Genomic DNA, 15,935 nt, shown 5'->3' on the forward strand with positions numbered 1-15,935 from the left:
GATGAGAAATTACAGATATATACACAGTGTACATTATCGCAAACAAGCCTTCCGTATTTTTGTCATTCCGTAATTTTGATCTACAAATGATACCAAATCGCACAGTTGTGCGGAGAGAAGCGCACAACGGGGCGAACGATTGCTAAATCGCACAGTTGTGCGCACCATGTGTGGACGGTGTGCGGACGGTGTGTGAACGATGTATGCACGGTGAGCGCACGCTATTTTTGGTGCGTTGTGCGGTACCACAACTGTATTTCTTTCACATTAAGTACTGTACTAGTAAATATGTGAAATGACAAACTCACTTTGAAGGTTGGCTTTCATACACATCAGATCAAAAGTTACCTCAAGGTGCATTTACTGTTAACATGACTCGATCAAACAGATTAGAGGAAAGAAGAGAAAAGATTGAACTGACAGAACTAATAAAGATGGTACAAAGGTGGGCGCCAAGATCCCTCTGGGATCTCTTGTTGTTTGACACCAGGACAATAAGACAATAGGTCCGGCTAACCGTAGCCTACATCGCCTGAGGTGATCATGCACCTATCCACTCCAAGTGAATTTTTCACATCTCGCTTCACCCCAGTCAGTGGAAAATAATAGATCGACCATCGCTTGATGGTCATATAATTTAGTCTTAACAAACATGTGTGGAAGTTTATAGCTATCTAAAATGGAAATAATTAGGCCAATCAACATTTTATAACACAAATTCTGATAAGAAAACGAGCATGCATTTCATTAATATTCACGGTTACCTTTGAGAAAATCATGCCGATTTCCATGAAAATAATACTCCAGAAGGAAGACGTGTGTTTTCAATCATTTAAGCAATAGATTCTCTATTACATTAGAAGTTTATTTCCCCTTGTCGCCGTTACAGAAGTGTCAACATGGGGCTACCGTCCTGACAGCATGGTGCCGGAAATTGATCCAAACTCACATAATTGTCGTAAACAACTGACGACGACTGCTTTATTTACACTATACAACCTCTTCGTTGAAAGGAATATTTGATTATTATTAAAAAGGGAATATTTAGTGGGTTTTTGTAAATATTTCTATACAAGTTGATTTCACCGCACGACTTGCGAGGTACAGGTAAGACCAGGCGAGATAAACTCACTCGATGGGTATTGGTCAAATCCTTCATGCTCTATAATTTACATACAAAGAGCGATGTAACTGTGTTTCAAATGTAACGCTTAATTGACACGCTATAATTGTTATAAGTGTTTACCTCTGTGCCTGTAACGATAATTACACCGTTTATCAAGACTTGTGTCTAAATGTAAATACATAGTTAATTATTAAATTGATAGTTTATATTTCATATTTTCGTTTAGTTTATATTTCGTGTGTTTAAAATTTCGTTGGGATAATATTTCGTGGTTTTTATAAAACCACGAAATAAACGAAACTAAATCCCCATCGAAATATTATGCTTTTACAGTATCCCATCTGAAAAAATCTTTTCAGACATGTTATGAAACAGAATTAGTCTCCAAATTGAAAATTATAATATTTCAGTTCAAACACATATCTGACTTAAAGTGAACTCTAATCAATTAAAACCCTTTAGTCACTATTATAAAGTATTGTTGTTGATACATTTTGTTGCACAATTACTTTTATAATCTTTTGATAATATATCTACTGTGTGTTTATGTATGTTTTTTGATATTGAGATCTGTATGATGCTGATTTATACAGCATGGAGTGAACATCTATAATACAATATCTAGACTTGATGGTTTTCTTCATAGATCCAAACCAACATTTGTAATGCACAAATACTATATATATGTATTTGCTGTTAATACTTCAACACTGGTGTGAAGGACACATGTGTAACCATTAACATACAGGAAGGGGATGAACTGGAATGCTCTCCCTGTCATATTTTCTCTTTGCCCACTGAGTGCAATGTATACCTAAAATGAAAGTAGAAATAACTCTCTCTGACCTAGTACAATGTATGCCTAAAATGAAAATAAAAATATAATACTTGCATGTTGCAGTATGTAATTTTTGTGAGTATTATATGTAAGTGACATTTCATGTAGCTGTTTCTTTGCTATTTTTACAGGCGATCTCTGTTGGCCCAACATCAGGCTCGCGTCAAAGAAGCCTTCAACAACATGGGGTCATTTAACGCCAGCTTGACTGTGGGACGCAAGGCACTACAGGTACAAACTCTATATTCTGTAATCACGTTGTTTGTATTTCAACTGTTATCTGAATCTGTTTTGGAGATTAAGTAGATCTGATATAGGCATAGACGAGACTGCCTGTTAGATATACGATGTAGTTGTCGGGAACAACAAGGTATCCTTAGTTTATGACACAGACAGATGAGGCTATATCCTTTGGGCTTATTTAATATTCATTTACCCCCAAACTTCCCTCTTGAAAAATGTTGAAAAAAATGGACAAAAGGTAAAATACAGTGTTGTAGAAAGAGTTAGTTATAGCACCTCATTGATTTGTCAACAAAACTGTTATTCCATCCCAAAATCTTTTATAGTAAGGCAAAATATAAACAAAGGAAACATTTACATGGAGACACTTGAGAGAGTACAGGGAGAATAAGACCAGGTGTTCCGGAAGGGTTAGCATCCTCTGCTTCAGCAGGAACTGAGAAAGTGATCACTTAAATAGCAAGACACACTAATGAGCACAATTTTAAGTGCCTTTTTTTTAGTCCCCTACCGGTGAAACCTGGGGGACTATAGGTTTCCTCTCCATCCGTCTGTGTACGTACGTACGTAACACCAATGTTTGTCAGCGCTCTAGCGGCTTCATTCCTTGAGGGATTTTAATCAAAATTCACACAATTACATAGGACCATAATATCTCGGACATGTTTGAGTTTCAGGGTTGTCGGGTCAAGGTCAAGGTCACTGTTACTATTTTTAGAAAATCCTTGTCAGCCCTCTAGCAGCTTCATTTCTTGAAGGGTTTTTGATCAAACTTCATACAATTACAAAGGACAATAATATCTCGGACAAGTTCGAGTTTCAAGGTTGTTGGCTCATGGTCACCATTACTATTTTTAGAAAATCATTGTCAGCGCTCTAGCGGCTTCATTCCTTCAGGGATTTTGATCAAACTTCACACAATTACAAACGAATTTCAGAGTTTTTGGGTCAAGGTCACCGTTACTATTTTTAGAAAATTCATTGTCAGCGCTATAGCGGCTTTATTTCATCAGGGATTTTGATCAAACTTCACACAATTACCAAGGAACATAATATCTCTGACAAGTTTGAGTGCCAGGGTTTGTCAGGTCAAGGTCAAGGTCACCGTTATTTTTTTTTTTTTAGAAAATCCATTGTCAGAGCTGTAGTGGCTTCATTCCTTGAGGGATTTGGATCAAACTTCACACAATTACAAAGTACCATAATATCTCGGACAAGTTTGAGTTTCTGGGTTGTAGAGTTGAGGTCAAGGCCAGCGTTACTATTAATACAAAATCCTGGACAAGTTGAAGCCAGTGATGGACTGATGATCGATATATAATAATCGAACATCGATTGATTTGTCCTGTTCGATTCCGATTATCGATAACAAATTCCATAACGATATAATCAGTTCATTACTGAACTTTTAAAGTGTCAAATTTCTATGTAATATACAGTATACCTGGAAATTCATTTATTCTGATTTTTTTTTACAATATGACTGATGGTAATGTAGAATAGAAAAATTACATTAAATTCAGGTACAAGCTAATTGTATATTTTTCATTTTCCCAAATTAACACCAAGGGCACCATTTGTTATAAATCATTACAGTGTAATAGCTGGCGGGGGCTGGTAGGGGACATGTATACTCAGTATACTCAGTATGTTTGTTTAACCGGCCAACTAGCTAGGCCATCTAAATGAATGCCTTTTACTACTATTGAGATATTGGACCAACAGTTTTATATGTGTCTTCCTTTTATCCAAAGTTTATGTGTCTCATTCATACATATGGTGGTTTACTACCTATTTTTGTTTTTGGCCTTAATGAGGCATTTATTATTTTTTTCTTTTAATTTCGTAATGAGTTCACTATTTTTGCCTTGCTTTCAGACAGAGTGCACTATTTTTGTCTCTTTGATTTGCTGTAAAGTTCATTTCTTAAGTTAAGAGTTCTTTTTTTTCTTTTCGTTTCTCCATTTCATAAATGATACATTATTTTGTCTCCGTCTTTAAACAGATTTCACTCTTTTGACATTTAATGTTTATTTCTAGAATTTAAGCATTAACTGTTCATTGCCTTCTTTTTGTGCAGCTCATTCAGGATTATGAACAACGGCTAAAAGAGGAGAAAATGCAGGGATGGGTAAGTTAAGTGTCAACACTCACCTGTTAATATAGAGACTAAGTCTCTATAGGCAGCTTTTAAAGCTTACTCGGGATGCTGAGGTCATTAATCTGCTGCTTTGTCATAAATAATTTACTGCTCATACAAGCATTCTTAATACAATTTGTACTGAAAGTATCTAAAATATACCAAGGCTTTTTCATTTACTTGATCAAAATATGATGAACACACGGTAAAACCTCAATATATAAAGCCCATCGTGTTGTTGGCCACTTCATTCATCGCCAATGTAATTCTAGTCCTTTTTTCTTTCTTGTCAACAATTCCTTTTATGATCTCACTTAATTTATTATGAACCCGGAATATGATGCCAATATCTCGCTGAACAAAACAAATCATGAGGTTTTACTGTACTGAAAAAGATGGAGACTAACAATTGATTTACATTAAGATTATAATTTGTAACAAATGCTATCTAACTACTGTCATTTACAAAAAACTAAATACTTTTTATGTCACTTTTTAGCTTTCATATGATAAGCAATGGAAATATTTATATATATATATATAAATAGTCCAGAATGTATTTTATTCTTTATAATTTTAACAAAGCTATATTTAAGCGTGTTTATTAAAAAACTTATGGCAAGGGAACAATTTGTTGTAAGCATAATTTATTATGAACCATTACAAACTTATTTTACAATATATATTGTAGTTGTACTTCTGACAATATGAGCAAATAGAATAGACTTTGTTAGTCATAACTTTGACCCCTGGCCGACTTTTATGAAAGAGTTAAAATTTGTACAGGAAAGTAATGTGGGAATTCAGACCCCCCGTATTTTCAACCCAAAGCACAAAGATGACTTATGACCCCTACAACATTTACATACACTATACAGAGTGCCTTAAGTCGAGCTAAAGAGCCTCCACATGACCAAAAGAGACGAAGTAAAAAAAGAAAAAGTAAGCAACAAGAAAGCTTTAAAAAGAGCAAGAAGCTAGGGGTGATTCCAAATGGGCTCGCACACGACCACACTGTGATACGTGACAACAGTCACGAGGCCTTACTGAAACCAGCCCCCGATTCGCCGGACTTCACACCAGAGGTGGAGCTCACCAGTGTCAATGTAGAGGTAACCATGGCAACCATGCTCCTCCATGTTGTTTGGCTTGCGGTGATCAGCATGTGTATCCATGGTAACCTGTTTCGCATGAGTAGATACGACATGCATGACTTTCATCATCATGAATGGCCCTAACACTGGAGTACCATCAATCACATGACAGGAGATCTAGAGATTAACTGTGCTTTCTTATTTTCCTTTTTTAAGTGGTCAAACAAAAAATCATCTTAGGCTGGATTTAATTGTTTTATTTTTACTAACAGATCTCTTTTAATAACATATTTTCGTAAACTCATGCCTTACATGTAATCACTAACAACAGGTGGTGTTGGCTGCACAGTGTATTTGTACGTAATGTTTTGGCTGCACAATTGTACTGTTTTGCTTGTAGATATATATAATATTCTGCTTGGCCTGATTTATATTAATATAGATGTACATTTATTTTCTGCTCCTCAATGCATAGACACAAAATGAAAAATAACACTGGTATATTGCATAAAAAAATTACTTTGCATAGACACTAGGTACCATTGATTTGCCGAGCAAGGTTGGGGTAAATTTGAAGAAAAAAAAGAAAAAATAATTTCAGATTGTTTTGCTCTTGCTCATAATCTATTTTGTAAGTGCAATCGATAACTTAAGGCTGGCTGTGGTATGTGTATTTACCCAGAACAGTATTGTCTCTAGATAACTTAATTAAGGCTGGCTGTGGTATGTGTGTTTACCCAGAACGCTATTGTCTCTAGATAACTTAAGGCTGGCTGTGGTATGTGTGTTTACCCAGACCATTAATTATTGTCTCTTAGATAACTTAAGGCTGACTGGTGTTTGAGGTGTAATGGAATAACAATTTACTTCCATGAATCTGAAGCATACTTGCAACTCTTTTGAAAAACACTTAATTCATATTGCTTGGAAAACCGTTACATTTTTACATGTATGTTTGTGAAACTAACAATGAAGGCTGTGGAAAACTTTCTTGTTTCATTGTTAACATTAGTTATTCTATGGATGTAGTTCCTATTTGATTAAGCAATACCAAGTTGTCGGTTTTTCATCAGATTTTACTACTGATAAGATTCATTTTCTGGATTACAGGATAATGTTTTATACAGAACACATTGTGAGTTACATATTTTGATATTAATGTGTGGTGTTAAAAGAATCTCATGATGTAGTTCTATCTTCAACCCATTTACTCATCTAACCAGCTTTATTTATCAATTGTTTTATAGTTAGCAAACTTTAAAAAAACATGCATTTAGTAAAGCATAGTTTGCATAGATCCTTATTTTACACTGCTAAAATGAAGTTAGCTGTTACCAATTCCAATATGATAATTTTTAAAATTTCAAAAAGCTAATTTTAATGATGGTTGGCATGTTTGATTGTCAGTCAATGAAGACGGCGGAGAACATGGTGAGCAACATAGACGAGGGGGTTGTGGATATGCTGGAGTACAAGGACGACGGCTACATAGAGCTGGTCCTCAAACTACTAGCCAGACTCTGTGACGGTCAACACTGCGGACTTCAGGTAACCACTAACAGGACACAATTTAAGTCTTCTATGGAAAATCTCCTTTTCCATTAATATATTAAGATATTTTCAAACAGGAGATCGTTTATGAACATACATGGAGGTAAGGACCAGATAAAAGTTATGTTTAGTAAGCCATGCTCAATGGAATATGTAATTTGGACTGCATTTAAAAATTGTTAACAAAAACAGGCAAACAATCATCTTTTCTACTTTCAAAGTCCATTGTCCAAACTGGACCTCTCTGCAATGTGATCTGAATGTGACAGCATTGACTTCTGATTGCATTACTATATAAGGAGCTAAAATCTTAATTGATTTAGATGCCAATTATGTAATTAGTGATCAGAATTCCAGTTTTTATCCATTGGCTGTACAACAGAGGGCAATTAAGCAGTTACCTGGGTTTAAGAAATTTCCTATTCAGATAGACTTACCGGTAAAAGCTTGAATTATCAACACTGGTCTTCAGAAGGATCAGGGGGAGATATGATCAAATTTTTTAAAATTATGAGCAATATCTGCAATAGTAAGGCAGCAGACTTTCTTAAAAGCTGGAACGACAAGGTCAAAAGACAGGGGACAAGGTCCAAAAACAGGGGACAAGGTCCAAAGACAGGGGACAAGGTCCAAAGACAGGGGACAAGGTCCAAAGAAAGGAGACAAGGTCCAAAGACGGGCGATAAGGTCCAAAGACGGGGGACAAGGTCAAAAGACGAGTATAAGGTCCAAAGATGGGGTACAAGGTCCAAAGACGGGGGACAAGGTCAAAAGACGGGGGACAAGGTACAAAGACAGGGGACATGGTCCAAAGACGGGGGACAAGGTCCAAAGACGGGGGACAAGGTCCGAAGACGGGGGGAAAGGGTCCAAAGACAGGGGACAAGGTCCAAAGACAGGAGACAAGGTCCAAAGACAGAGGACAAGGTCCAAATACAGAGGACAAGGTCCAAAGACAGAGGACAAGGTCCAAAGACAGGGGACAAGGTCCAAAGACAGGGTGAAGGTCTAAAGACAGGGGACCTTGACAGGGTACAAGGTCCAAAGACAAGGGACAAGTACAAAGACAAGGGACAAGGGACAAGGTACAAAGACAGGGGACAAGGTCCAAAGACAGGGGACAAGGTCCAAAGACAGAGTACAAGGTCCAAAGACAGGTACAAGGTACAAAGACAGGATTGTAAACTGGATATCAGGAAAAACGCTTTGGTCTGCGCATAGTCGAAATATGGAATAATCTTCCAGAACAAGTAATCTCGACACCAACAGTAAACTCTTTCAAAAACAGATTAGATAAGCATTGGGAAGATCTCGAACTTATTTATAACTATAAGTCTGAAATTCTATAGAAAATAGAACTGTTGTCACAATTGATTTGTTTAATGTATTGTTATTAATGTATATTTGAGCACAGTGTAGAGGATCTTAAATGATCCTGTACTGGTAATAAGCTTAACTGAACTTAACTTATTACGTATGTTACATTAAAATCAATAAAAAAAAAAATGTGGCAAACATTTCTTTGTGTTACAGAACTACATGCGAGAACAGCCAGACAATGTGAAGTCGTTTAATATCGTAGGCGAGACCGCCCAGTTCCTCAATGTTGTGTATTCCACCATCAACAGCAAAACCATTGACCTCATCATCCAGGTCTTCAGTACACTCAACGAGTTCTGCTCCGTAAGTTCTACAGAACAATTGCCTTCCTCTCTGCAAGTTCTTCAATATGTGCACCTGAGTGCTCATTTTGACCCTTACACTTTCAGCTCCGTAAATTTTACGGAATGACTTATAAATTCTGCTCCGCAGCTCACACAGGATCTTTTTTACCTTCTTTTAGTGTGATTTTCAAAAAGATTGCTTATTACTTGCAACATGCATCAAGTTTTTTTGATTTTTTAATATATTTTCAGGGCAACCAGGAAAACAGATTTGTAATTTATGACAGGAAAGTTGTGGACTATATCAACTTCATCCTTAGGGCTGGGGAGTTGGCTGACTGTGATCCAGAGAAAGTAAGTGTTAAAATGGGTGTGTGGAGGAACTGGACTGGGTCGATCATCAGCGACCGGGTAGCTCAGTTGGTAGAGTATCCGTCTAGAGTTTGGAGGGTCCCGGGTTCGAACTCCAGTTTGGCCGTGCATATTTCTTCTCCTGTTACAGGTGAAAACTGAACAAGATCAAGAAAAGTTAAGTGTAGAAAGGAGATCGAAGATACCTGACTGATACATAGAGGTTTGGGTGGAAGGGGGAGATAACTGGCTTTATTAATGACTGGAGTCAATGTATCAATAACCAAATCACTGTATCAATGACTAGTGTCAAGATATGGCCATAAATGCTTATATTTATGTCATTGACAGATCCTTGACCTACGGCAGGCCATTGCATCCCTGGTGATTGCCCTGATAGAAGAGAATGGTCCTGGCAAGTCACAGGTGGCTAAGGTAGGTAGACCTTACCAGTATTGATATACACATTCCTTATTATGTAATTATAGTTAGGTTTGAATGTTTGCAGTGAGGTACTGTTGATACAGGACAGGTGTTGATCAGTATTATATCAGCATGACTAATGGTTTGTGTTAGGCTCTAGGCCCTACATCTGAGATGTGAGTTATCTATGGTAATGACCATGTCTGTCTGTCTGTCTGTCTGTTTGTCTGTTTGTCAATTTGTCCACACGTTCAGAAGTCTTAAAATATTTGGCAAATGTCACAAGTTGATACACTGTTATATGCAGATGCATATAAGCTATTCAACAAGTTCATTATATATGTAGATGAAGGTCACTTAATAAAAAATAAAACATGGATACTGTCAGAAATACATTGTTAAATATGGTTGCATTTCAATAAAACTTGGTTGTTAGTAATCAGTGCCAGGACTGTGGGAGATGAAAGCAGTGTATCATATTCAGGTCACTGTGACCTACTTTTGATACTGCTGCCTTTAACAAATCATATCACAGTATGGTCCTCATCTAGCTGTTCATTAAAGTCAAGGTCATACTTCAAGGTCAAAGATCAAATTGCTATATCTTGATGATCCATAGGAATGCAGTGTTATAGCTTCATGCATTTGTCACACTTGGAATACCTGTAGAGCACAGGGACGAAGTCAAAGGTCAAACCTCAGTACCCTTAAAATGTCACACTTACCATTGGAATTGGTTTAACAAATTAATTGTCACACCTCTATACCTAAACATTATTATCACTGCTGACATTTACCAGGTATATTGTATATATTTATGACATAATTACCAGAGGACACTTTCTGTGTAAACATGTATACATTTCTTTTATTGCTTACTCCTATGTTGATCTGTGTACATTTCTTTAGAATGAAATTCTTTATTTTTAACATAATATAAGCATGTTTTTCATCACAGTCAAGGTTGGTATGCTCAAGGTTCATACAGGATTGAAAAAGCAAAATAAAATGTTCATTAATTTGAGAAATTATTTCTAGAAATTAAACTCAAAGTCTATTAAGATAATCAATAAATGGATTTCTGTATGAAATGACGTAAAATTATGGAGACAATTTTTTTTAAAACAAGTTTAGAAAAACTTCTTTTGATAAGACTCATTTAAAAAAAGAAAAATGTCAGGATTGGAGGTGAAATGATAATGGTAAAATGGGCTTAAGAATGTATATGTCACTGTTACCCTAGTAACATATATACTAGCTGCTTCTTATTCCTAATAACTTGGGTAGGAAGAATTTCTGTTTAACTCATTCAGTAGAGCATAAGGCTAGTAGGACAGATGTCCTGGGCTGGACCCCTAGGGAAGGCATTGGAAAAACAATTACCTCTGTTCCATTTCCTTATTTTAACATTTAATCCTTTCCAAAAGAGTTCTGCATAAAGCTCATGTTTACTATTCTCATTTAATTCCGACATATTTACCTTCAAAATATTGGAGAGAGATAACTCTAATACATATGAAAGGCATAATGCAAAAGCTAGCACATGTGTATTCGGTGTATTCTGCCACTGGAAAACCCTAAATTTAGATAGGTTTGAAATTCCTGTATGAGCCTTAGTGCTAGATGTATGAATAGTTCGTACAGAAAGTTTGAGCTCAACAATTTTGATTTAATGCATGTCCTACAGACTGTAGAAAAAGATTTGTTTGAACTTTCATGTACATGTATTACAAATCGACAAATTATTCCTATATAGAGGTGTTAAACTATGGGATTTTATTTACATTGATATTGAAAAAAATCATTCCATTTACCAGGTATATAATAATTTTCAAAACAAAGCCATTTGCCCCATGTTAGCACGTTTTTACACCTTCCCCATTTTCCACTTAATCACATTTGACATCTCCCTAACTTTCCTGATCTACCTCCATGCAAGACCGTTTGACATCTTTCCCCATTCTTTTGATCTGTCTCCATGTAACCATGTGAGCTCCTTTTGACACCTTCCCTTTTTGTCTAATTGATTTCCATGTTAGCATCTTTTGATACCTACCTCCCTTTCTATATCTTTCCATGTAAGCACATTTTGATACCTCCCCCACTTTCCCATCTCTCTTCATGTAAGCACCTTTTGATACCTCCCCCACTTTCCCTGCATCTCTCTTCATGTAAGCACCTTTTGATACCTACCCCTCTTTCCCATCTCTCTTCATGTAAGCACCTTTTGATACCTCCCCCACTTTCCCATCTCTCTTCATGTAAGCCCCTTTTGATACCTCCCCCCCTTCCCCTCCATCTCTCTTCATGTAAGCACCTTATGATACCTCCCCCACTTTCCCTGCATCTCTCTTCATGTAAGAACCTTTTGATACCTACCCCTCTTTCCCATCTCTCTTCATTTAAGCACCTTTTGATACCTCCCCCACTTTCCTATCGCTCTTCATGTAAGCACCTTTTGATACCTCCCCCTCTTTCCTATCTCTCTTCATGTAAGCACCTTTTGATACCTCCCCCACTTTCCTATCGCTCTTCATGTAAGCACCTTTTGATACCTCCCCGACTTTCCCTGCATCTCTCTTCATGTAAGCACCTTTTGATACGTCCCCCACTTTCCTATCTCTCTTCATGTACGCACCTTTTGATACCTCCCCCACTTTCCTATCGCTCTTCATGTAAGCACCTTTTGATACCTCCCCGACTTTCCCTGCATCTCTCTTCATGTAAGCACCTTTTGATACCTCCCCCACTTTCCCCCCATCTCTCTTCATGTAAGCACCTTATGATACCTCCCCCCCTTTCCCTGCATCTCTCTTCATGTAAGCACCTTTTGATACCTACCCCTCTTTCCCATCTCTCTTCATTTAAGCACCTTTTGATACCTCCCCCACTTTCCTATCGCTCTTCATGTAAGCACCTTTTGATACCTCCCCCACTTCCCCATCTCTCTCCTCTCCATGTATTTCTTGATCTATCTCCTTGTATGCAGCATTTGATTCTCAGCCCCTATTAAATGCACCTTCTAAGTTATCTACACAGTCTCTATATAAGCACCTTTTATCGTGTTTATGCAAGCTGCAATATATAATGTAAGCACATTTTGACTCTTTACTATAGTCGAACCTCGTTATCTTGAACTCTTTTAACTCGAAGACCCCGTTTATCTCGAAGTATTTCTCCGGTCCCGGCCAAATCTGTTCTTTATCTTAGTAAATAAAACTCTGATAATTCGAACCCTGAAAAGTCGAAAAACTCGGATACCTCGAAGTAAAATATTGGTTTCAATAGCGTTAATCCAACGTAGTATCCAAATTTCATTTTGTCACTTGTTAATTCTTTGATACAAATAAAACGCAAAAGTACGACATTTTGCTATTCCGTGTTTATGAACATCTTTCGTAAGTAGACTAGCATGAAATCAGTAAAAAAGAATTTACGATAAAGCTTAGGACTGTAAAGTTTACGGACTGTCAAAACCATGTTATTCATAATAAAAAACAAACTGCATCAATGTTGATCAACAGTAATCTGTACTTACTGCGAGTCCGTTTAATGATTTGTACACCTAAACAGACGACAGTGCAAACCGGAAAATTGGTCACAAAGCGTGGTCATGCATAAAAGAGTTCCACAGTTAAAATCACAACCTAGGACAGCTTTACGGGTTCATGTTTTTACAGGAGCCAGTATGGCTTTGAAAGTCGATCGAGAGATTTAAGAACAAAACGATAATTGCTGTTGATTACATCGAGTTGAGGAGGTGTCAGGTGTCATATTTGGCTTTAATGAATCAATGTGTCACATGTACGATATAATTTGTTTGTGTGTTTTCATTTACAGAATCAACTATGCGTACGCTCCATTACAGTGATTTGTTTTAGACTTGCGCACTTTCATTTCCGCATTGTAAACTACGAGATCAGAGACAGCGGGATAGTTCGGTTTGAAATGTAACACTTCAGAAGTAAAACTTGACAGACTTACAAATACAAATGCAGACTTGGAAAGATTTGCCAATATCTATACTAGCCAAAAACAACATTTAATCACTAGGCCCGTCCATATTTAATAACGAATTCACAAAATGGTCCATCCGTTTTGATCGCGTTTAAAAACGAAAGTACGTTTTTTTGAAATAACTTACTCTATTTTTGTTAGCGTGTTTATTGTAAAATTACATAGCTGTATTTGTTATATTGATTACGTATATCATTTATCGATTGATTTAAAGCATTAACTATTAATAAAACCAACAACTGCTAGTGCTATGTCCCAACAGCAAATTTCATACCAAATCTATGAACCCGCATAACTCGAATACTCGGATAACTCGAAGTTTTCCAACGACCCCGTCGACTTCGAGATAACGAGGTTCGACTGTATATCATAAAAGAGTTTTAAGAAAAGAAAAAAAAATTACAGGAAGAAGTTTAAAGGTTATTATTTCCATTTATTTTTCAAATAAAATTGCAGCTTCCCAAAGAGAGTCTATCCAATGTCATCTCATTTTTTTTTTCACATACAAATACTCAACAATGGAAACAATCAATATTTTGATTAAGTGCTGCCCTAGAAATATACAATGGTTGTAAGGATCCCCATACCACTGACAAAAACTGACGCTCCTTACCCTGACACTCCAACCACCACTGCACCTATTCTAGCACATTAAATTCTGTCAAGTGACCTAGAGCTTTTGATTGACTGTGTCCATAGTAAAACTTTAAAAAGAATAAATTATTTTTTACAAAAACATATTGTCAGTTTCAAAATTAAATTTTTAAATAAAAAGACAAAAAGTTTAATCAATGGAGATTGGTGTTGCGATTACACTTAACCCCAAACAAATGTTTTCCAAGTGGTCAGGTGTATTGGATTGCATGGGGCAAAGAGGTAAACATTAATTTTACAAAAGGAAAATTCTGAACTTACAGTCATTATGTCAAACTTTAATTTCATATACAATATTATAAAAACAGCTTTGCAATCTTTGTTTCGCAATTGTATTCTGAGAAGAAACCAAGCTTTATTAGGGAGTGTTTACTGCAGTGTATCTGATGTCTAATGTGTCTGTAACCACTTCTTTTCTATTTTCTTTACTGTATTCGTCGTTTGCATGTTTTTGACTTTTTATATTTTTATTCTTTTGTTTATTTATATTTGCACATAACTTAAAGCAAGGCAAAGCTGATGAACTCAGGTACATCCACAAGGTTAGTATATATGTCTCTACTTCATTGTACAGCTGCACCCCAGCTAGTGATTGCTGCACACTGCATAACCATGCATTGATATCCTACAGTGTTGATCTCATTATATGAAGCCTTAATCAATTATCAGCTAACCTAAAATAATTATAACATCATACATGAACTTAATATATTTTGAACTTCTTTTCTTAAACCATGGAACAGATCTCAACCAAACTCCTATCCCTCAACATGGTTTTTGGAGAGATAATTGTACATAATTTTCAAAAACTCTTCTCATGATCTAGATTTAAAGGTTTAAGCTTATGAATAATACTTCCTCATATTGAGTGCCTATACACATGTAATCCTTTATTGGGCCTCAGGAGGTCAGAATTCACATCAGGTTATAGAGAGGAAAAGCAAAATGAAAACACTGCATAGAAATAAACCGAGTTTTGTGAAGAAACATCATCAAAGTTTCCTTGTCTTGCACCCTTTCGTCTTGAAGACATAGGGCCCAAAAGAGGTTGTAAATAAAAACGTTATTATAAAAAGGTTTTAAAATATTATCCTTAAGACATAAAAATAGCAGAGCTTAGAGTAGGAAGGGGTAAGAGTGAGGATTGTTTAAAGTTTCCTGGGGCTTCTGTCAATGTTGTGGGTTGGTTTCCTTGGTTTCCATTTAGGACTTTGGGTCGGATTCCCAAAATTATTCCTTGTAAGAAATTGAAAACTAAAGGAATTTCAACCAAATTTTGCAAACAGTGTTCTTTTTAAAAGGGTTCTCATGCAAAAGTGATCTGGAAAATCAATTCCAAACTTAAACCTTTCACTGACATTCTACTGAGCCAAATTCACTTGTGTTAATGCTAATAAAGCCCACTGGCCTTTTACTACAGTTCTATTACAGGACAAGGCTTCAGACTGCTAAATCTAAACTTCTTGGTTAATGTTGTCCCTTAAAATCTAGAGGAGATTTTTGTGAAGAATGGAATGATATAATTATACATTAAGCAACCAGAATTAATTAATTTAGATATATAATAACTACAGTTGCATGCCCATAATCAAAACTTTCACTGATTCCTACCTGAGCTGTGTCTCCTGATGAACAGTTGGCTTTAGAGTTGTACAACCAGCTATCCACACGACCGCTAGTCTGAAGCATTCAGATGTCTCGCGTTGAGTTTGGATAATCAACTTTCAACTGTACATGGCATAATACATATTTATTATATAATATAAGGCTTCTGCAGTGCAATAAAGGGGTGCAATAAAATTGATATTGAACGTGTGCAATAAAGATGCAAATG

The 15,935-nt window shown here is 36.3% G+C and overlaps 1 protein-coding gene across 1 annotated transcript in view; it reads left to right on the forward strand.

The window, feature by feature from the left end:
- LOC110464789 (inositol 1,4,5-trisphosphate receptor type 1-like) overlaps nucleotides 1–15,935 on the forward strand; it is a 133,172-nt gene that overhangs the window by 102,402 nt on the left and 14,835 nt on the right. Inside the window, exons 49-56 of the mRNA XM_021520214.1 lie at nucleotides 2,096–2,195; nucleotides 4,288–4,338; nucleotides 5,226–5,459; nucleotides 6,849–6,989; nucleotides 8,526–8,675; nucleotides 8,909–9,010; nucleotides 9,359–9,442; nucleotides 14,608–14,643. Of these exons, the coding sequence (XP_021375889.1) occupies nucleotides 2,096–2,195; nucleotides 4,288–4,338; nucleotides 5,226–5,459; nucleotides 6,849–6,989; nucleotides 8,526–8,675; nucleotides 8,909–9,010; nucleotides 9,359–9,442; nucleotides 14,608–14,643 (898 nt within the window). The remainder of the gene's footprint in view (nucleotides 1–2,095; nucleotides 2,196–4,287; nucleotides 4,339–5,225; nucleotides 5,460–6,848; nucleotides 6,990–8,525; nucleotides 8,676–8,908; nucleotides 9,011–9,358; nucleotides 9,443–14,607; nucleotides 14,644–15,935) is intronic.

Source organism: Mizuhopecten yessoensis, unplaced genomic scaffold, assembly GCF_002113885.1.
Source record: "Mizuhopecten yessoensis strain PY_sf001 unplaced genomic scaffold, ASM211388v2 scaffold11033, whole genome shotgun sequence".
In the NCBI taxonomy this organism is placed as follows: domain Eukaryota; kingdom Metazoa; phylum Mollusca; class Bivalvia; order Pectinida; family Pectinidae; genus Mizuhopecten; species Mizuhopecten yessoensis.